The 24,292-nt window shown below is 39.4% G+C and overlaps 1 protein-coding gene across 1 annotated transcript in view; it reads right to left on the minus strand.

Annotated features, from left to right (window-relative positions):
- LOC136878977 (carboxypeptidase D) overlaps positions 1-24,292 on the minus strand; it is a 163,445-nt gene that overhangs the window by 44,499 nt on the left and 94,654 nt on the right. Inside the window, exons 4-6 of the mRNA XM_068228904.1 lie at positions 18,135-18,265; positions 15,437-15,582; positions 2,140-2,327 (exon numbers count right to left, since the gene is read on the minus strand). Of these exons, the coding sequence (XP_068085005.1) occupies positions 2,140-2,327; positions 15,437-15,582; positions 18,135-18,265 (465 nt within the window). The remainder of the gene's footprint in view (positions 1-2,139; positions 2,328-15,436; positions 15,583-18,134; positions 18,266-24,292) is intronic.

Raw genomic sequence — 24,292 nt, forward strand, 5'->3', positions numbered from 1 at the left:
ATGGACAGCAGACAATAGTATGATGATAAAGGGGGTTAAAAGTCAGGTTGTGAGTTTCACAAATAGGAAAAGTCCTCTCAGTTTTAATTACCGCGTTGATAGGGTGAAAGTTTCTTATGGAGATCACTGTAAGTATCTAGGTTCCTGCCAGTAGGTACCTAGTACCTGCCACCTGGGCAACTGCCCTAAATGCAGATCGGGATGGATGGACTGACTTGGCAGAGAGGAGATGAGCCGCTTGAATTAGTGGTATGTTCCGAGCTATCAGTGGAGAGATGGTGTGGAATGACATTAGTAGACGAATAAATTTGAGCAGTGTTTTTAAAAGTAGGAAAGATCACAACATGAAAATAAGGTTGGAATTCAAGAGGATAAATTGGGACAAATATTTGTTTATAGGAAGAGGAGTTAGGGATTAGAATAATTTACCAATGGAGATGTTCAATAAATTTCCATTTTCTTCTAGTCTCGTACATACAAAAAAAAAAAAAAAAAAAAAAAAAAAAAAATCCCCAAATTAAAAGTAAATAAAGTTGTTAAAAAAGGATAAAGACTAGGTAAAAAGCAGATAGGGAATCTGTCACGTGGGCAGATCAGTAGTGACTTTCCAACTAAAGACTGCAGATCTGGCCTTTCATTGAGTACTGATGTGGCTGGGAAGCAGAGGCAAGCTGTCACTGGCAGCAATTAGGGGGTGGGGGGGGATGGGGGGGAAGGTCACCACTTTTTGGAGAAAACATTAAGTTTTAGCCGCCTGAAACAATGAACTATAGTAATTAATAAAAAATAAAAGCAATTTATACAAACCCTCTTGTCCTTTCAGCAAATTCTTTCCTTTAATTTCTTTAATTATTAAGAAAAATACTTAGCGGACATACACACAAAACGTCATTTGTTGCAACTAAGCGATTTGTACAGCACCACAGCAAGTGGTGGAGACTCCCACAGCAGCGTGTATCATATGCTGTGAGGAAGGGTAGCAGAGATATAGGTACAGTATATTTGCCAAGGTCAGGGACACTGAGGTATGATTCACCCGCTTACTGCACGAATTTGTTACTCTGGCAATCTCTCTCAGTCTATTATGTCTGTGCAGTTCTATCTAGTGTCTGTTACTTTGTTAGTGAGTAGTCAAATACTAAATTATGTTTAATTGTATAATCATGCCATACTTCTATTTGAAAGTTTTATTGTATTGAATAAAAATCTCAAAAAACTATTATTACCCCACTTGGATAGTATCCTGTCAACCTTTACCTCACTGTTAAAATTCACTCTGAAAGCATCAGACAAATAATTTTGTAGCTTTTTTTTTTTTTTTTTTTTTCAATTTTCCCCCACTGCTACCTCCATCAAACCAAGGTACTTTTTGCTGTCTATAAATTTTTCTGCTCCCCCCCCCACCACCACTTTTAATTCCCAATCGCTGCTACTGGCAAGCTCATTGAGGGTTGAGAAGAAATTAATGTAAAAGAGCTAGTTTTGATGAAAGCCAGTTTATATAAAGACATCGGTGTATTAAGATGTGGACCTTTTGTGTTTACTTTTGTCTTTTCTTTTTGTTGTTCCCTCTTCCCACACTGATCTGTATTTATGCCTATCCTATCACATCTTCCTATCTTTGTTGCTGTCTTTCTATATTTGACTTAATTTATCACTTGTGTATTATTTTCCATTACTTCAAAAAAAATAACAGTAATCATAATTATTCGCGATCAGGGCCTCTCAAACACCCAAAATCTCATGCATGCAAATCGAGGCACAGAGGTTCTGTGCACCGTGCATCACCCCGACTCGGCTGGACTCGGATCAGTGTTTTGTCTCGGGGCAACTCGGCTAAGCTCGGCTCAAATTTGCTCGGATGGCGGAGCGCTAAAGAGCAAGTGATGAAGGGAGAGACACGTGAGCGAGCGAGACAGGCGTAGGGAAAGAGAGAGACAGCGCTTTTGCTCAAAATCGACGAGTAGGGGTCTGGACTCTGATCAACCTGGCAAAGTCGTATTTTGCACCTTGCGCTGAGCAATGCATCGGTGCATGCACTCTGAGTACCCTGTTCTAGCTAGACACATTTGCTTTATCCTTTGAGAACAAAATTTGAATGAAGTGTTACAGTTCAGGGCTAGAATTAATAATACTTACTGTCTTCTGGAGTGTTGTCAAATGGGTAATTTGCTACCAGAGCTCCTCCATGAAGACTTGCAGACAGGATAAATGGAACATCATTAAGCCATTTTATTACGGCTGTCGTTTCAACCTGAGGTGGAATGGTATTCTTCCGAAAATGATCAGGAAAATTCCTGTTCAAATCCACTCTGCGATGGTTTTTTCTATAAATAAAAATGTAAAACTCTGCTATAATTAGCAAATTTAATACAAGACAATTCATAATATAGGAAATATTAGATATTAGGGTCTGTATTCTTATGTATTTACATTTTCCATTCCTTTACTTGTAGACAAATGAAAATGAAGAATGTCGGCGAATTATGGTTCTGATATGGTTATACCTGCATTTCATTTTACATATTTTTACATATTCTTAGTAATATTATTATATTATGCTTCAGTACACGTATCATCATATAGGCTTTTATTACGATGGGTTTGCCACCCCCAAAGGCATTTTAGAGCTACTGCCAGCCGAAACTTGTAGGCCGCTCCTAACACGGAGATCAGATGCATTTTGTAGCCGCTCCTCTGGAGTACAGACGCTACACTTGATATGGGGTTTCAGTGGCATTTCCTCCACTGAGGGCCCCATTTCCCTTCTATAAGGACTCCTCCACCCGTAGCCACTGGTCCTTGTAGTGGGTTGGCTATTTACTGCCACCCAACACTCACCGTGGAGACACTGGCTGTATGGTTTACTCTATTACCATAGCATACGGTGGAGAAGATGTGCTTTGGTACAGTGAAGATGGGGGAGGAGGCAGCCCAGGTACTGGGGATTAATACAAGTACAAAATCGCCCAACGGTTAAGCAGGCAGAAGAGGAACCAATATAATAATCCTGGTTCCCAACAGCTGTGCTAGTGGAAGAGGCTATGCCAGACGGACTGGTTACAAAGGCACAACTCTAGTTTAGTGGAGTCTGCGACAGTTCGTTGCAGTTCCGGTGCTTGATCCCGCATGTCTTATGCTACATGTGCCGCGGTGAATGGCTCTGAAATCATAGTGTGTGGGCCACTTCCTGCCAAGTTGTGGTCCACCTTAAACAGTCACACCAATGGAAATTTCACTTGCTATTCAAAAGTTCAACGGCGATGGGATAAGGATGGTGGGAGCAGGTTTTGGGTGAAACTGGGAGCTTCTAGTCTGGACCTGCACATTGGCGGTAGATGTGCGGTAGTCGCCTTCCTGAGACCTTGAGACTACTCAGGGATCCGGTCCTGCATCTATGACTGGGCAGACCTATTTAGGATCACCACTGCCCACCCCGAAGGGGGAAGGCCCTAGAAAATATGGGCTAAACATCGGTAGTCACATTTGAACCCATCTGGGAAACTGCATTCAGAGGATCGCCCCAATTCATGCGATTGAAATCAATTGAAAATGAAGTACACAATTTTAACTGTAGGCAAGTAGAATGTCAGAACGCTACTTGACCTGAAGGACAATAATAGGCCCGAAAGAAGGACAGCTCTTATTACCCATGAGCAAGCAAGGTTAAATATTGATGTCGTTGCTCTGAGCAAAACAAGACTATTAGGTGAAGGACAAATCAGTGAAGCAAGTAGCGGATACACCATCTTTTGGAAAGGAAAGGAGGAAGGAGAAAATCGTATTCATGGTGTTGGTTTTGTGGTCAAGACAAAATTACTGCATGAACATCAACTCACATCAATTTCTGTAAATGAAAGGCTTATGGCCCTGCGTGTGCCACTTTCTAAGGAAAAGGCCATTACATTTATTTCCGCCTACGCTCCTACTCTAAAAGATGAGGAATACACACAAAATCAGTTCTACCAACATCTGAACACAGTTTTCACCAAAGTACCTGCAACAGATAAGATCTTATTGCTTGGCGATGTCAACGCTAGAGTGGGTAATGATAACCGGCTATGGGAAGATGTCATGGAAAATCAAGGTGTTAGGAATCGCAATTCAAATGGTCTATTACTACTTGGCCTCTGTGCTGAACATGTGCTGTTTATCACAAATTCATAATTCGGACTTCCCAACCGCTTCAAAACTACATGGATGCACCCTCGATCCAAGCACTGGCATCTCATTGACTATGTCATTACCAGGCAATGCGACAGAAGAGATATTCTGATTACAAAGACTGCTAGACATTGATGACTGTTGGACAGACCATAAACTTCTTCTTAGACGACTCAGGATTACTATCCATCAAAACCGCGTGTCCATCTCATGCATCCTTCCAGAAGAAAATTCAACACTGTTAAATTTCAGAATGAGGCTGTTGCCTCTGAATACCAGAATTCAATTATAAACCACTTGTCACACAACCCAGTCAACAATAATGATGTAGACTGTGAATGGATCACACTACAAAAAATCATCAAGCAATCAGCAGAATGTGCTATTGGCTTTGAGAAAAGGAAAAGACATAACTGGTTTGATGATAATAATGAAGCCATAATCAACATTATCAATGCCGAGCGGGATGCCTTTTTATCCTCTGTACAAGATCCATCTTCTCAGTTGAAGACATCACGTTTTCAAGAGCTGAAGCAGAAATGTCAGACCAAAATTAAGGAAATAAAGAACAACTGGTGGCAACAAAGAGCCAAAGAACTACAAAACTTGTCAGATGCCAGGGACCTGCAACAGTTCTATGCTGGACTAAAACAGATTTATGGACCTGTCCACGCTTCATCAGGAAATTTGAAAGCTATCAACAACACCACCACACTTACAGACAATCAAGACATTCTGAGATTCTGGAAAGAGCACTTCAATTTACTTTTAAACCGCAGTTCCATTGCTGCTGAAAATTTTCTTCAGCATGTCCCACAACATCCTATACAACCTTGGATGTCAATGCCACCAACATTTCATGAATATAACAAAGCTCTCAAACCTAACAAGGCTCCTGGACCAGACAATATTCCTCTAGAACTCATTCTTAGAGGAAGCCTACCTCTCAAAACGAGGCTCTTCTCTCTTATCCTAAGGATATGGGGAACCAAATATATACCTGCCAAAATGAAAAACTCAATCATAGTCACCATCTTCAAAAAGAGCGATCGAAGCATTTGTGGTAACTACCGTGGCATGTCCCTGCTGTATATAGTGGGTAAAATATTTGCCAGGATCCTGTTGAGTCGGCTTCAAACTCTATCTGAAAAGTTACTCCCCGAATTGCAGTGTAGGTTTCGCACATTCAGGAGTACCACTTTTTTTTTTTTTTTTTTTTTTTTTTTTTGCTAGTGGCTTTATGTTGTACTGACACAGGTAGGTCTTATGGCGGCGGCGGCGATGGGATAGGAAAGGCCTGGGAGTTGGTAGGAAGCAGCCGTGGCCTTAATTAAAGTGCAGCCCCAGCATTTGCCTGGTGTGAAAATGGGAAACCATGGAAAACTATCTTCAGGGCTGCTGACAGTGGGATTCGAACCCACTATCTCCCGGATGCAAGCTCACAGCCTCTAACCACACGGCCAACTTGCCCAGTACCACTGACATGATCTTCTGCGCAAGACAGTTGCAGGAAAAATGCAGAGAATGACAGAAACCATTGTTCTTGGTGTTTTATGACCTGGAAAAGGCCTTTAATACTGTGCCTAGAGATGCTATGTGGATGGTGTTAAGGCAGTTTGGCTGCCCCGAACAATTTGTCGGACTCGTCTGGGCTCTTCATGATGATATGGTTGGTCAGGTTCTCCATCAAAATAACATGTCATAAGAATTTCCTATTACTAATGGACTAAAGCAAGGTTGTGTGCTTGCACCTACACTGTTTGCCTTGTACCTGACAGCTATGCTTTATGAGACATCTGGTAACAATGCAGGTGTAGAAATTAGTTACCGACTTGATGGAGGGATTTTTAATCAGTCAAGACTGCGCTCTAAAAGACTTACCCATCTCACCCGGGTTACTGAACTGCAATATGCAGATGATAATGCTACTCCAGCTCATTCTCCAGAAGACTTGCAATTGTCAGTTGATTGCTTTAAGGTTGCTTATGAGCATTTTGGTCTATCAACATTCAGAAAACTAAGGTTTTAGCATAACCTGCTCCAGGAACTAGTTTGCCAGACTTCAACATTACCATCTCAGTCTGGAACAAGTAGATTTCTCTCCCTACCTTGGGAGCATTCTCTCATCTCGTACCTCGAGATGGATGTAGAAAATAGAATACGAGCTCCTCATTGTGCTTTTGGATGTCTATCCCGCAAAGTCTTTTCTAATAAAGACCTGAATATATCCACTAAACTGATAGTGTACCACGCTGTCGTCTCCACTTTATTGTATGGATGTGAAACATGGACTCTATACCACTGTGACATCAAGAAATTGGAGCGTTTTCACCAGCGGAAGCTTGGGATCATTATGAATATCAAATGGGAGGATTATGTCTCCAATATTGTAGTACTTGAAAGGGCACAGATGAACAGTATAGAAGCTTCCATCTTAGGTCACCAGCTAAGATGGATTGGTCATGTCCAATTCATGGATGACAATAGGCTACCCCGACAGATATATACAGTGAATTCAGTTCTGGCAGGAGGCCACGTGATGCACCTCTGAAATGCTACAAGGATCAGCTCAAAAAAACCTTGAAGAGCACAAACATTGAAGGCACACACTTGCTTAAAATCGCCCTCGCTGGTGTGCAATCACATCCACTGCTGTACTGCAGTTTGAAACTGCACGTCGAAAACTGCAAACAGAGGCTCATCTTAGAAGAAAACTCAGACAAACTCAACCACGTCCACTCCCTTCTCTCGGGTGTGCCAAATGTGTTTGCATGTTCTATGCAAGAATTGACCTGTTGAGTCATCAACATCATTTACACAAAACGGACTGTACATGAATTGCAAGTGAAAAACATACACTCGGATACGCGTAGTGGCCGATGACAATAGCAGATTTAACTGGCCAGACATGTCATATTATCCAAAGCTAAAATGATTTGCACACATGATGAGAATGCCAGGAGAGAGAATACCAAAGAGAACATTCATGGATACAGAGACTGCAAAGAGGGCTAGGGGACAGCCTAGAATGAGATGGAGGAGTTCTGTTGTGGACTGTATTGCAAATAGAGGAGTCGATAGCAATAAAGTACTAGAAGAGGAGCGGTGGAAAGAATGAGTAAGGTGGGCTTTGGTACACAATCCTACCCAGAGAGAATCTGGAAAAGGGAATGGATGATGAAGAAGAAGCAAATCATATTATGTGAAAAATGTAACATTTTTGTACATATCTAGGTAAATATTAAAGTAAAATTAAACATCGTGTCAGCTCATTTAATTTTCAGACTACAGTAATATAACTGGTGAATTTCACCTCATATAGAATATACTAGCTGATGTACCTGTGCTTCGCCACGGGATTCTCAGAAAGACTGATGTTGTGGTTTTCCTAACTGAAGTCAACATAGGTCATTACAAAAAAGGTCAGTAGGAATGTAGCAATTAAAAGCAATGTTATCATATAAAATACTCAATCAAATGGAAAACCACACTCTTCTGCCATTATTCTGTTAAATATGCACACTGCTCATTCTAATCAGTGCCTCAGAGTAGGGATCGAATAGCTCGAATGCTATGATGAACCAGTATGTTACATACCAGTAGTATCAGAAAATTTATGAACCAGAGGAATGGCATGCTAAAGAAGAAAGTTATCTAACTCTCCATCTAATTCCCGCCAATATTCAGGCAGGCTGATACACTCGGTACGACCAGGCAAGTTGGCCATGTGGTTAGGGGCGCGCAGTTGTTAGCTTGTATCCGTGAGATAGTGGATTCGAACCCCACTGTCGGCGGCCCTGAAGATGGTATTCCGTGGTTTCCGATTTTCACACCAGGCCAATGCTGGGGCTGTACCTTAATTAAAACTAAGGCCGCTTCCTTCACACTTCTAGCCCTTTCCTATTTCATCATCGCTATAAGACCTATCTGTGTCAGTGCGACGTATGGCAATTTTTAAAAAATACACAGTACGCAGCAGTAATCCTATCTATCAGAGATGAGTGGCAACAGAAGACACAAAGCACATCACAACAAATAATAGTCAACATAATGCTATTGTTGATCCATTTTATGAGCTTTCTATATTGTACTCCTTCACATTTAGTTTTCTTTCGACTCTGTGATATTAGGGTGTCATTTAAAATTATTTATAGCATAGAATGTAGTTCCTTATTCTCCGACTTCACATACCGATTTTCATTAAATTCTGTTTACCAGTTTTCTCGTGACCCTGCACTGATATGGACTTAGCAACAAAAATCCAAATTCATGAATATCTCTGTGATCACAGCTGGTACGGTAACAATGCGTGAGACATAAATGATCGGAAATTTAATACCATATACCTTTAGTTACGTAGTAATTATAGATACAGCCACTAATAACATAAATATTCGAGAAATAAATTTTAGGCCTTCCCTTAAACTACCATTTCACTCAGCGTGAATAAAATTATTTTTGGCCTAGATTATAGAAACTTATTCCCCGACTTCACATACTGATTTTCATTAAGATAGGACCAATAACATAAATATTTGAGAATTACATTTTAGTCCTTCCCCTAAACTACTGTTTTTCTCAGCGTGAATACAATTATTTATAGCCTAGATTGTATCGACTTATTCTCAGACTTTGCCTACTGATTTTTTATTAAGATACAACCATTAATAACATAAATGTTTGAGAAATAACTTTTAGGCCTTCCCCTAAACTACCATTTTACTCAGCGTCAATACAATTATTTATGGCCTAGATTGTAGCAACTTATTCCCCGACTTTATATACCGATTTTCATTAAATTCTCTTCAGCTGTTTTCTCGTGATGCGTGTACAGACAGACAGACAGACAGACAGACATTACGGAAAAGTAAAAAGTGCATTTCCTTGTTACTAGTGACACGGCTGATACAGAAATACCATCCTTTTTAAATTCTGAGCAGTTTACAGACAAAACTCTTATTTTATATTATATATATATATATAGAGAGAGAGAGAGAGAGAGAGAGAGAGAGATTTAAATTGCTAAAGTTCACTTTAAAATTCTCTGAAATTCAGGATTTCTAACCCTTTTTCTGTGAAATAAATTAGGTCCATGCAGTCTTGAAACAAAATCTAGGTAATTCAAGCTCTCTATCTGTTTGTAAGGTCATTAGTAGTGAACAAGAGGAGCCCCTGGAGGATATTTCACCCAGCTAGTTTTTTTTTTTAATATGCACAGGTGACTTCCTGCGATTTTGGGTGGTCATTCTCAGCCTGCAAGAGAATTTTATCGGATCAGTGCCAAAACATCACAATGGAAAAAGTGAAGTACTTGGAGACACACTGCGCATCACAATAAAAAGTTACCGTACTATTTGAGTAATTTAATAGGGGTTTAAAGACAGATGCTATATCAACTTTATTTAGTGACATATTATATTGTTTCATTTTCAGGGCGTGAGAGCAATAGGAAATTAGCCACAAAAATACATAGTGTAATATACTGTACTCTGTGATTTACATTGCATAACATTATTTTAAAATATTTTAAGTATTCTGACTACACCTTTAATGCACTTCTCGGCGCAACAAGTTTCCCTTCCTTCGCAGAGCTTCTGCAGCTATCAGGAAAGATAGGGCTGACCAGGAGGGGAGGGGATCAAATGAGGTGGGTAGGGTTGAGGCTCTGGTCATGGGGGATTCCATCGTTAGACACGTGGGGAAAGTGTGTGGAGGAAAGGGAACCAGGGTAGAATGTTATCCAGGAATTGGGTTGAGGCAGATGTTGAGGAAAGTAGAAGAGAGGGAGGAGGGGAAGGAGAAGGTGGTAGTGTTTCACGTTGGTACCAACAACGTAAGGCAAGCTGATATAAGTACCAACATAGTTGGAGATGTGTGGGATCTGGTAAATGCAGCAGGGGTGAAGTTTAAGAAAGCGGAGATTGTTATTAGTGGAATACTGTGTAGGAGGGATACTGACTGGAGGGTGATTGGGGATTTAAATGAGACTATGGAGTGGGTATGTGGGAAACTGGGAGTGAAATTTCTAGATCCTAATGGGTGGGTAGGAGATAGGGATCTGCGCTCGGATGGCCTTCATTTAAACCGCAGTGGTACGTATAAGTTAGGAAATTTGTTTGGAAGGGTAATAGGGAGGTACATTCAGGGAAACGGGATGGCCTAGGGAGCAGTGATAAGGGAACAGGGAACTGAAAATCAAGTAGGGATGACATAAAATTGTTAGTGCTGAACTGTAGAAGTATTGTAAAGAAAGGAATAGAATTAAGTAATTTAATAGATATATATTTACCAGATATTGTAATAGGAGTTGAATCATGGCTGAGAAATGATATAATGGATGCAGAAATTTTCTCACGGCACTGGAGTGTGTATCGTAGAGATAGGATAGGAAAGGTGGGAGGGGGAGTTTTCATTCTGGTGAAAGAAGAATTTGTAAGCTACGAAAAAGTTAAAGATGAGACACATGAAATTCTAGGTGTAAGGCTCATTTCTAAAGATAATAGGCAACTTGATATATTTGGAGTGTACAGATTGGGAAATGGTAGCACTGATGCGGATTCGGAATTATTTGATAGGATAGTCAGTTATGTGGGAAACGACATGGAAAGAAATGTGATTGTAGCGGGAGATCTGAATTTGCCAGATGTCAATTGGGAAGGAAATGCGAACGACAGGAAGCATGACCAACAAATGGCAAATAAGTTAATATGGGAAGGACAGCTGATTCAGAAAGTGATGGAACCAACCAGAGGGAAAAATATCCTGGATGTGGTGCTGATAAAACCAGATGAGCTCTATAGGGAAACTGAAGTAATAGATGGTATCAGTGATCATGAAGCTGTTTTTGTGGTAGTTAAAAATAAATGCGATAGAAAGGAAGGTCTTAAAAGTAGGACTGTTAGGCAGTACCATATGGCTGATAAAGCAGGTATGAGGCAGTTTCTAAAAAGTAACTATGATCGGTGGAAAACGGTAAATAAAAATGTAAACAGACTCTGGGATGGGTTTAAAGAAATTGTTGAGGAATGCGAAAACAGGTTTGTACCTTTAAGGGTGGTAAGGAATGGTAAAGACCCACCTTATTATAATAGAGAAATAAAGAGACTAAGAAGGAGGTGCAGATTGGAAAGAAATAGAGTTAGAAATGGCTGTGGAAGTAAGGAGAAATTGAAGGAACTTACTAGAAAATTGAATCTAGCAAAGAAGGCAGCTAAGGATAACATGATGGCAAGCATAATTGGCAGTCATACAAATTGTAGTGAAAAATGGAAGGGTATGTATAGGTATTTTAAGGCAGGAACAGGTTCCAAGAAGGACATTCCAGGAATAATTAATGAACAAGGGGAGTGTGTATGTGAGGATCTTCATAAGGCAGAAGTATTCAGTCAGCAGTATGTAAAGATTGTTGGTTACAAGGATAATGTCGAGATAGAGGAAAAGACTAAGGCCAAAGAAGTAATAAAATTTACATATGATAACAATGACATTTACAATAAGATACAAAAGTTGAAAACTAGAAAAGCGGCTGGAATTGATCACATTTCTGGGGATATACTAAAGACAATGGGTTGGAATGTAGTACCATATCTGAAGTACTTATTTGATTATTGTTTGGTCGAAGGAGCTATACCAGATGAATGGAGAGTTGCTATAGTAGCCCCTGTGTATAAAGGAAAGGGTGATAGACATAAAGCTGAAAATTACAGGCCAGTAAGTTTGACATGCATTGTATGTAAGCTTTGGGAAGGCATTCTTTCTGATTATATTAGACATGTTTGTGAAATTAATAACTGGTTCGATAGAAGGCAATTCGGTTTTAGGAAAGGTTATTCCACTGAAGCTCAACTTGTAGGGCAAGATATAGCAGATATCTTGGATTTTGGAGGTCAAATGGACTGTATCGCGATTGACATGTCTAAAGCATTTGATAGGGTGGATCATGGGAGACTACTGGCAAAAATGAGTGCAATTGGACTAGACAAAAGAGTGACTGAATGGGTTGCTATATTTCTAGAAAATAGATCTCAGAGAGTTAGAGTAGGTGAAGCTTTATCTGACCCTGTAATAGTTGAGAGGGGAGTTCCTCAGGGCAGTGTTATCGGACCTTTATATTTTCTTATATATATAAATGATATGAGTAAAGGAGTGGAATCGGAGGTAAGGCTTTTTGCGGATGATGTTATTCTCTATAGAGTGATAAACAAGTTACAAGATTGTGAGCAACTGTAACGTGACCTCGAAAATGTTGTGAGATGGACAGCAGGCAATGGTATGTTGATAAACGGGGCTAAAAGTCAGGTTGTGAGTTTCACAAATAGGAAAAGTACTCTCAGTTTTAATTACTGCGTTGATGGGGTGAAAGTTCCTTTTGGGAATCATTGTAAGTATCTAGGTGTTAATATAAGGAAAGATCTTCACTGGGGTAATCACATAAATGGGATTGTAAATAAAGGGTACCGATCTCTACACATGGTTATGAGGGTGTTTAGGGGTTGTAGTAAGGATGTAAAGGAGAGTGCATATAAGTCTCTGGTAAGACCCCAACTAGAGTATGGTTCCAGTGTATGGGACCCTCACCAGGATTACCTGATTCAAGAACTGGAAAAAATCCAAAGAAAAGCAGCTCGATTTGTTCTGGGCGATTTCCGACAACAGAGTAGCGTTACATAAATGTTGCAATGTTTGGGTTGGGAAGAATTGAGAGAAAGAAGAAGAGCTGCTCGACTAAGTGGTATGTTCCGAGCTGTCAGCGGAGAGATGGCGTGGAATGACATTAGTAGACGAATAAGTTTGAATGGCGTTTATAAAAGTAGGAAAGATCACGATATGAAGATAAAGTTGGAATTCAAGAGGACAAACTGGGGAAAATATTCATTTATAGGAAGGGGAGTTAGGGATTGGAATAACTTACCAAGGGAGATGTTCAATAAATTTCCAATTTCTTTGAAATCATTTCGGAAAAAGCAACAGATAGGGAATCTGCCACCTGGGCGACTGCCCTAAATGCAGATCAGTATTGATTGATTGATAGCTTTATCAGCTTAAGGTTTAGTTTAGTCAATTTTTCGCTTATTTAGTGCTCGTTGTGTTATTCCAATGCCATTTCCATTATGTGAGCATGTGCATAAAGATAATACCTTCGTAAAGTACAGGAAATCTTGTGTGAAAACACTCGAGGATTCAGTGCCGGACGAGCGCTGGCCGCATTACGGCAAAGTGCTTGATGGGAGATAGGCTCGCAACAAGAATGTCCCTATAATATACAGTACTGCTTCACAGAAACATTTGGTGGTGTGCATATTGTACCAGTAAAATAGCCCGACTTTATGAATTAATTTTAAAGTTAGCACGAAGTAGTTCTCAGGGCAATACTGGGTGGTTTCTAGCTAGGGGTTGGTACAGGAGGCAGGGTCCTATCTACAAGAAAATTTTTAAATAGATTGAATAATTGTTTTTTGTTTTTTTGTTTTTTTCTTCAGAAAATGCATTTTTAAGTACACATCACCTTACTGTTGATAGTCGCTTTCTTCAACATCGCCTTTTGATGACCCGTACTCCCAGTTCGCCGGGCTGAACCAGGCTGGATCACGTTCTGCAAGTTGCCTATATTACGTTGAGATAAGGCCGGAACACCCAGGTCAGTTTGATATGGGTCTGAGTCTCGAACTTTTGACGTTCTGGACGATCTCCGACATTCTCCGACGATCTCCGACGATGTTGCGGGGTAATCACTCGTCATATAACATATACGAGTGTCCATATTTAAACTCTTAGAATTGTATCCAGTTTCAACCTCAGTGAATATAATTTTTGAAATACCATATGTAGAAATCATGGGGCCAGGGAAAAAGCCCTCTAGGCCCCAAAACTGTACCATATGTATATATCTTAAGTATTTTTTAGAATTGTGGCATTCATGTTTATTTTAATGGCATTCTTGTTTAATTTTAATTGTAGTAGTATTTATTCTGTACAGTCACTATTAAGCAGGTTCTTCAACAGCTTAAGATGACCTATTTACAGGTCGAAACTGGTACTGTCCTTTTATGTAAGTAATATTGACACTATGTAAAATGAAGTATTGATTAGGTGGAGAAATCATCCTTCATACTTGTGTACTTTATAATACGTGTGTAATATTGTTCCTTTGGTGAAAGTTTTATTAAAAAACTATTATTACCACACTTAATTTTGTAAACTGTCAACCTTTACATCTCTGTTGAAATTTGCTCAGAGAACACAAAAAACTTCCAATTTTGTAGCTTTTTTCAGTTTTGATATATATACCCCCACCCACTATATCCCACAAACCCAGGTACTTTTTGTTATCTGTACATGTTTTTCCTCCCCACCCCCCCACTTCTAATTCCCAATTGCTGCTACTGCATTTATCCTATAGTCTTGATACTCGATCATGCAAGGCTCTTATACACACATATACAAATGCTAAAACAGTTTGAAATTGGGACTTCACGTAACGTCAATAGCATCATTACAGGTGATGAAACTTGGCTTTATTATTACGATGTCCCAACGAAATCCCAGAACAAGGTGTGGCTGTTTGAAGTTGAGGGTACTCCTTTGACTGTGCGAAAGTCAAGGTCAGTGAAGAAAAGAATAATTGCAGTATTCTTCACTAAACGGGGCATCCTAACCTGCGTGCTAGAAACACAAAGGACGATTGCTGCGAAGTAGTACAGTAAGACTTTTCTGCCTCAGGTCATCCAGGCTCTCAAGCAGCTCCGTCCAAGCTCACGGCTCAACACTTGGCTCTTGCATCACGATAATGCTCCAGCACATCGTGCTAATGTAACAATGAATTTTCTTGCCAGATCAGGGTTGACTGTGCTTGATCACCCTCCATAGAGTCCTGATCTTTCCCCGTGTGACTTCGCACTCTTCCGAGAAGTGAAGATGAAGTTGAAAGGGCGGCGTTTTGTATCCAACGAGGAGCTTCTGGCAGCATGGGATCAAGAGTGTGAAAATGTAACCGAAGAAAAGTGCTACAGTTGGTTCAGTGACTGGTTTCAACGTATGGAGAAGTATATTGAGTGTGGTGGAAATTATTTTGAAAAAGTCTGAAGCGTTCACTCACATTGCAAAACTTTCCTAGTGCCCTTTGTACATACAGACAGACTGACATCACAGGAAGAAAAAAAAGCACTGTTTATTTATTCTCAACATGAATGACATGGAAAAAACTGGAATAGATTGATTCTGATTAAAGCACAGACAAATCACTTTATTTACAAAAATACTGGTGAGAACTAACCTGCCAAGTTCATCATTCTTTTGTCTGCACTTTATGTAGCTCGCAACTTCAAACCCATCTGGATTGACACTCGGGAGCATGTGAATTCTAGTGTTTTGCAGAAGCCACTGAACAGTACTGTTGGTTGAGTAGTTTGACACAAGGAACTGTAACATTGTGAGCATATTCTAAAAACTATGTAATAATATCAAATCTGAAATAACCCTTTATTTTCTATTACAACAGAATACACAAAGTCCCTTCAGTTACTATAGACCAGACAAGGAGAGTAAGCAGCACTATGATGTCACCTTCACCTCCTTTCAAATAGCCTTGTTAGGGGAGTTTGTGAAATGTAGACAGCAGTATGTATTAGGCAGAAAATCCTCACGTGATTGGAGAGCCAATAGATATGGTTAAAATGATGTTGCAGGGGAGAAGCTTCAAAACAACTTGAAATGATTCTGTTATCAAATGATACCATATCTAGAAGAGTTTCAGATTTGTCTTCAAATATTAAGCAGCAGTTAATAGAAAAAGTTCAGTCTGGTATCTTTCTATACAATTGGATGAAACTACCATGACCTGTCTTCTTACTTAAGGGTCATCTATAAAATACGGTCACAAAAATGCCATAAAATTTAACCCCCCTCTCCTAATTGTAACACGTTGTAACAATTCTGAATATCCCCCTAAGTGAACATCCAAAATAAATTAACCCACCCCTCCATTTCCTTGCCTGAGAAAATGCAAAAATCAATAAATATGACTGAGAGGTGGAGCCAACTTTACAACAATAACTAATGAGAGAATTCTAGGCACATAAGTTTTCCAAATGCACATTGAAATCAGCATTAGATTTCAATGTGCATTTGGAAAACTTCTTACCAAACTGTGAAGTTGTGAAATTAATTGTCAATGTGAGGTTTTATACATGCATTGTAGGCAAAGTATAATGTAAAATGGTGCAAATTTCCTAATGAAGGAAATTGTGAAGATAAATGTACATCCATTTTATTCTTTATAACTTCTTCTTATTATTAAAATTTGCATTTGGCAGACTTATCTGAAATCTGGTTGTGATTTTTTTCTAAGAGAGAGAGAGAGAGAGAGAGAGAGACAGGGAGGAATGTGAACAACAAAAGAAGAACAATAAGGTAGAGTTGTTTATGTTTAACCGGAATAAAAACGTATATGGAAAGTACCAAAAAGTAAGTTCATTTGGATTTTGCAAACTGGGTAACAGTCGGCCTCGTGGTAAAGGGGTAGCATGCCTGCCTCTTACTTGGAGGCCCTGGGTTTGATTCCCAGCCAGGTCAGGAATTTTTACCTGGATCTGAGGCTGGTTGGAGGTCCACTCAGCCTACGTGATTACAATTGAGGAGCTATCTGATGGTGAGATAGGGGCTCCAGTCTAGGAAGCCAAGAATAATGGCTGAGAGGATTCGTTGTGCTGAGCACATGACACTCATAATCTGCAGGCCTTCAGGCTGAGCAGAGGTCGCTTGGTAGGCCATGGCCCTTGCGCTAAATTGAGAGAGAAATCGGGTAATAACAAAAAACTGACAATCGTACATATTTTTGTACAGACACCCCTTCCCCCAAACGAACATGTTTTATGGATGACCCCTTATGAATGATTTACAGATGGGGAAACAGTGAAGGAAGAATTCTTGTCTTGTGAAGCATTGCCTGCTCAAACAATTGCAAATGAAATATTTTCAAAATAAGACCAATTTATGAAAATGAATGGTAAAGAAGTGGAGGAAATGTATTGTGTTTGTTACAATGGAGCATGTTCAATGACTGGAAAACACAGTAGCATTGTTGCAAAAATTAAAGAAGTAGCAGGCTTATATTAATTAATAACTAGAGTATAATAATTTAAATTAAACTTTCTTTGCACTCATAACAATTAAAACAGAAAATTTAAAACAAGAAAAATTGTTCAGCAGTGTGAAAACAGGAATGTAAAGGTGGTAAGGAATGGTAAAGATCCACTGTGTTATAACAGAGAAATAGATTAAGAAGGACATGCAGGTTACAAAGAAATAGAGTTAGGGATGGTTGTGGAAGTAAAGAGAGATTGAAGGAACTAACCAAAAAATTGAATTTAGCAAAGAAGTCAGCTAAGGACAACATGATGGCAAGCTGAATTGACAGTCATATGAATTTAACACAAAATAGAAGGGTGAGTATAGGTATTTTAAGGCAGAAACAGATTCCAGGAAGGACATTCCAAGGATCATTAATGAAGAAGGAGAGTGTATATGTGAAGATTTACAGAAGGTAGAATTATTTAGTCAGCAATATGTAAAGATAGTTAGATATAAGGATACTGTTAAGGTAGGGAAAGTAACTAATACTAGCATGATGAATAATATTTGACTCTTGGATTTACTTAAACAGGCAATTAAATTATTCCAGATGCCCTTTGTGTGTGCTGTAACAAAGACAGATCAACATAATAGCCATCAATGAAGAAAGGATAGTGCTGTGATCTTGGATCCAACTATCAGATTTGAAGTAACCTGCAGTCAGCCTGAAGAGATAGAATAGGAAGAGAGAGCCATCTATGAGCCAACAATAGAATATTTCAAACAAAGTTTGGGAGCTCTGTAGTAGATGATATACACTGTACCTTTGTTTAAGAGGGAGATATCTTTAACTAATTGTGCCACTAACGTTCTTCTATAATACTTTGAAAAATATGAATTACCTGGATTAAATGCAGTATTAATTCCCTGCCTGCTGGCTCATTACCATGGATATTTCCAACAAATTTAATGTTAGGGATACCAAGCTTTCCTTCAGGAGCAGCTGAAATTATCAACACCAACAGCTCTCTTCCTGCAAGAAGAAAGAGAATTCATTATACTTTAGATTATAAAATCTTTTTATAGTTGTAATGAAACTTTGAAAGGATACATTTACCAACCAATGATAGCTGAAAGACATCATCTCTGGCTTTTTACCAGGGTGACCTATTTGAATGGCTTTCTGAAGTAAGAAGACATCTACCTTTGGTTTGTATTCCACATAAAACTGTTAATCTCCTGGGTATGTTTACGATAGCCACATAAATATGCAACCTACCTTGCCTTTTTCTTCTAATCCCTCCACTTTTATCACTACTAGTACATGACTTACTTGACTCATACGTGGAGCATAGGGCAATGCCAAATTTCTGCCACCAGACTCTATTTTTGCACCATGGCCTTTATCTCAAGCCAGGTCTTCCCTACTTTCTCAATGCCTTCTGTCTCTATGCTCCTCCTCCAGGTGTGTTTCGGTCTGCTCTTTGTCTTGTGCCTTGTGGGTTCTTTTCGTTTATTTTTTTACAATTTGCTTTATGTCGCACCAATACAGATAGGTCTATGGCAACAATGGGGTAGGAAAGGCCTAGGAGTGGGAAGGAAGCGGCTGTGGCCTTAATTAAGGTACAGCCCCAGCATCTGCCTGGTGTGAAAATGGGAAACCACAGAAAACCATCTTCAGGGCTGCCGACAGTGGGGTTCAAAACCACTATCTCCCAAATGCAAGTTCACAGTTGCATGCCCCAATGGATTCCATTCCAGGGCTTGTCTGGCAATGTTGCTGGTATCCTGTTGCAGAGCATCCCCAATCAACCTCCACTTTGATGTCGACGGGTGTTTGTTTATTTCGACTCCACAGCTCTTCGTTGGAGATGACCTGCAGCCACCATATCCTTAGGACGTTCCTCAGACTCCTGTTCACGCCACTCTGAAGACTCCTGCTCAGCTGTCTATTTGACTTGCAGGTTTTGCAAGCAGAGAGCAGGGCAGACTTGATATTCATATTAAAGATGAAAAGTTTAATGTTGGTGTTTAGTTCCCTAGATCTCCAGATTGACCTAAGCATCGCAAATGAACCTTTAGCCTTGTTGATTCTATTTCTAATATCCTCCAGAGTTCCCTCAGTCGGAAAATACTCCCCAGATAACAGAACTGTTTGACTTCTTCTATTTCCTAGTCTGTAAGAACATTTGTGCATTGTGGTGGTTGTTAAATCACATCTCCTTGGTCTTTTATGCATTAATCTTCAGTCCCAACTCTGCTGTTTTGACTACAACATAAAGTTGAAATTATTTGCTAGAGCAAGAGTTGTTAATGTGATGTCCAGTTCCATGGCTAAATGGAAGGTGTGCTGGCATTGATTCTATTTCTAATATCCTCCAGAGTTGCCCTAGCCAGAAAATACTCCCCAGATAACAGGGTGTCCCAGGTTTGATTCCTGGCTGGGTTGAGGATTTTAACCTTCATTGGTTAATTCCAATGGCTCAGGGGATGAGTACCATCTTCAGCATTAGATTTCATCATAGGTAGTGCCACATCCTCACAAATGCACAGGTCGCCTATAAGGCATCAACTCGAAAGACTTGCACCAGGCCTCTTCGGAGGGCACACGCCCTTATTATTACTAAAGTGGTGCCCTCTTCACAGATTTTTGGTGTCTGCATTATGTTTTGTAATTTAGTACATTTAATTTAAATATTTTTATTTAATAAATAAGAGAATGGACGTCAAATATTACCCATATTTGAAACCGAACTTCTTTGTTATGTAGTGCTCACTAACCAAGCAATTTGAAGCTCAATACTGGGATAGTACTGGTTTCAGAGTTCTGTATAAGTAGAGATATGGTAAAAATTAGCAGGCAACAATTGTCAGTTTCCTATGCTGTGGTGGACAGTGCAGTTTCATATAATTTTAATAATGAGTAATAAGAGCAGAGGTCTGTCTTACAGGTGCAAAAGGTAAATTTGTGTGTTTACTTCGTAAGACCAATATGTCTGTTCCCAAGAAAAACAAAATAAGAAACACTTTAATACAGTTCACAGCTCTTTTAACCTTTTCACTGATACATATCGTCCCCTTAGCCCTGCAGCCCAATACGGTGTTGGGGATGAAGTGAAATTATATTTTACACCGTATTTTTATGACTGGATGCCCTTCCCGACACAAACCTCAGTTGAGAAGATAATGAATATGAAATGAATTATGGTGAATGAAACTGGGTAAGGAAGTGGAAGGAATCGGCTGTGGTTTATGAATAGGAGCTGTCTCGACATTTGCTTGAGAGTGCAAAAGGGAAACCACAAAAAAAGAATCGTCCTCTGGACAGCTGGCGGTGGGGTTCGAACCAACTCGCCTGCCAAATGCAGAACTTGGCTCAGTAGACGTAGCATGTTAATATGCGCAACTACTCCACTCGGTGATGCTATTTTTTAAATATAATATAAAATTGTTGATCCAAGAATTGGTATCAAAATCATTTACATTTGGGAAAAAAATAAGTCTCTTCTTCTCTATACTGTATAGCAAGGACTGCCATTATTTTTTCAAACCTGTCTCTTATCCTCCAATACAACTAGATATAAAGGCAATGCAAAACAAGTATTTTATGCAATTTCTTTGCAAATACGTTGGTAATTGTGTAGTGGTGCCACTGTTGCATGACTATGAGATGAAGGAAAACAATTTGACTACAGGTTATGGTGTAATAATACATTCAAGTCCTTGTGCTTCATGTGCGTTTTCTGCTAAGTTATAGTGCTTTTACGTACATTGTTTGGTATATTTAATAAGTTTGGACATACTTTTTGTCAGGTGTTTACGGCACTGTTACATTCATTTCCACACAAAATTAACGGCAGAAAAACAGTCAAATGAAGATAGTGTGAAAAACATTGTAGTAGTTCCTGCTCCCTTGAGAAAAGGGAGAAAATGTACTAGGAATGAGGAGGAGTTGAGGAAAAATGTTAAGAAACACTACAGTAAAATTAGGCTGTTCACAGATGGGTGCGGGGGCCAGAATAAGAATTCTTCCATGATCTGTATGCTTATGTACTGGTTGAGAGTCTGTGCCCTATGCAACATCAAAGAGATAGAGCTCATATTCCCCATACCGGGTCACTCGTTCATCCCACCAGATCAAGTTTTCGGAGGAATAGAACGTGAACTCCAGAAGATGGACACAATAATTCAACCTGATGACTATCTGAAAATTTTTAATAATTATGGGACTGTTTTCAACTTAGTGGATTACTGTACAATTCATGACTGGAAAAGCATCTCACAGGCTTACATGAAGAAACCTCAACAGTGGCACTTCAGGTTCGCAACAACAAAGCGGTTTATCATAAGGCGCAGTCCATTGCCAAATGGCTCCATTCTTGCCAGAGGTGAGGCACACTATAACAATGACATAGGAGCAGCGAAGAAAGTCTTCAAGCCTGGTATTCATTTTCCTGATTTTAACCTTCCTAGCATTCCAACAAACATTTCTATTAAAGAAATAAAGAAAGCAGACGTGAAGAAACTGCTGAGGTTGCATTTTGGTCATGAATGGGAGTCGAATCAGTACCTCAAATTCTATAAAGACGTTGTTAATAGAGACACTAACGAAGCTACTCCGTCTGAAGCCAAAGATGAAGGGGGATTGATGGAAGACGTGGATGTTGTTTGACCACTTTCAAAGACATTTAAAGTTTTTTAATCACTTGGGAACTTAAAATTTCATAAATGGTATTTACTTAAGTGTTAGATGCCTCAGATTACTATGAAATTCTTGAACTTATTTATATTTTAATTATGCTGGTTACTGGTACACATCACTTTTAGTCTAGTAGTCAAGTTTTTGCATGTTTAATATGAAATAATTTCAAATGTATTTCCAAAAAGTCTCTTATCCTTTCTATATTTCCAAAATGTCCCTTCTCCAACTTATTTGTATTAATACCTAATTAACGGTATGATATTAAATGCATACTTTGATTGTGGGGAATTTTGGAATGCATAACAATTAACTAGAAGAATGTTTGAGAGTCAAACTCAAAATTACATTTTCTATTTGATTTTTCTCAGTTCTGTAAACTAGAAGCTGCTGGAGAAAGGACGTTTTGGAAATATGCTCCTCATATATATGGATTTGGCAGTGAATGTGTTAAAGGAAGTATTCCTGCGGATTCAGAAATTTAAAAAAAGAAGAGTCAATGACTTGAAAGCTCAACAGTAAGGTTTTACTGAACAAAACAATCAGTCACAACTGATCTGCATTTAGGGCCATCACCCAGGTGGCAGATTCCCTATCTGTTGTTTTCCTAGCCTTTTCATAAATGATTTCAAAGAAATTGGAGATTTATTGAACATCTCCCTCTGTAAGTTATTCCAATCCCTAACTCCTCTTCCTATAAACAGATATTTGCCCCAATTTGTCCTCTTGAATTCCAACTTTATCTTTCCTTTTAAAGACACCACTCAAACTTATTCGTCTAATAATGTCATTCCATGCCATCTCTCCACTGACAGCTCAGAATATACCACTTTGTTGAGCAGCCCCAGTTTCATCGGCCGAGAGCCATGTAGGTTTTTAAATTTTTCATTATCTTGGAGCGCTGGGTGCGCCTCCCTTCAGTTTGTGTTCGGGCCATTTATTTAACCTGTTCTTTTTCGCAAAGGCTCTGTAGTTTGGGTACTAGATACCCCTGTGTAAAACCAATTTAAGTTATAAATTGTGGCTTGAGGGGCCAGAGATGGTAAATTTTGTTGTAATGTTGCCTTGTGTGGGCCGTAAGAAACTGAGAGCCTGTTAGCTCTTTTTCAAAGTTTTGTAAGAGTAACGAGTGCCTCTGGAAGGCTAGGTATTGTATTTTGGGAGCAAGTGCTCTTGAATTAGGGGAATTCTGCCCTTGAGTAAATTATTCCTTGTTTGAATTAAAGTTGTAAACTGGATCCGGTATCTCTGGAATTGTAACACTAGGGGCTTGAAGCCCAGAATCTGTAAAAATCACTAATCTTGGATTTTCCTAGTCTTGTTTCAAGATTGCTAATTGTACCTGTTATATTGTTATTTGTTGAGTTTTGAAATTCTAAAGAAATATAACCTTTGATTAAGTTTTAAATTAATGTTGATATTGTAGATAGACCCATTCACCCCCGGCACCTTCTTTAATCTCTTTCTGCTCCACGGGTATCCCCGTAACATCTACGATACACACTCCAGTTCCGTGAGAAAATTTCTGCATCCATTATATCATTTCTCAACCATGATTCAACTCCTATTATAATATCTGTTAAGTATATATCTATTAAATTACTTAATTCTATTCCTTTCTTTACAATACTTCTGCATCAACACTAACATTTTTATTTCAGCCCTACCGGTACTTGACTTCCAGATCTGTGTACACCACTCCCTAGACCACCCCGTTTTCCTGAATGTACCTCCTTACATCCCTTCTAAACAAATTTCTTAATTTATATGTACCACTGCTGTTGAAGTGAAGGCCATCTGAGCGCAGATCCCTACCTCCTACTCACCCATTAGGATCTAGAAATCTCACTTCCAGTTTCCCATATACCCACTCCATAGTCTCATTCAAATCCCCAATCACTCTCCAGTCTGTATCCCTCCTACACAGTATTCCACTGATAACAATTTCTGCTTCCTTAAACTTCACCCGTATTGCATTTACCAGATCCCACTCATCCCCAGCTATGTTGGTACTTACACCTACTTGCCTTACGTTGTAGCTACCAACGTGAAACACTACCACTTTCTCCTTTCCCTCCTTCTTCTCTTCTACTTTCCTCAACATCTGCCTCAATCTAGTTCCTGGACAACACTCTACCCTGGTTTCCATTCCTCCACACACTTTCCCCACATGTCTAACAATGGAATCCCCCATGACCAGAGCCTCAACACTACCCAACTCATTTCATCCCCTCCCCTCCTAGTCAGCCCTAACTTTCTTGACAGATGCAGAAGCTACTTGCTTCTCCCTTTTCTCCCTCCCATGACCCTGTTCCACCTGTCTTTTCATATCTTCTACTCTACATTTCCCTTTCCTACCTT

The sequence above is a fragment of the Anabrus simplex genome, chromosome 8 (genome assembly GCF_040414725.1).
Source record: "Anabrus simplex isolate iqAnaSimp1 chromosome 8, ASM4041472v1, whole genome shotgun sequence".
NCBI lineage: Eukaryota > Metazoa > Arthropoda > Insecta > Orthoptera > Tettigoniidae > Anabrus > Anabrus simplex.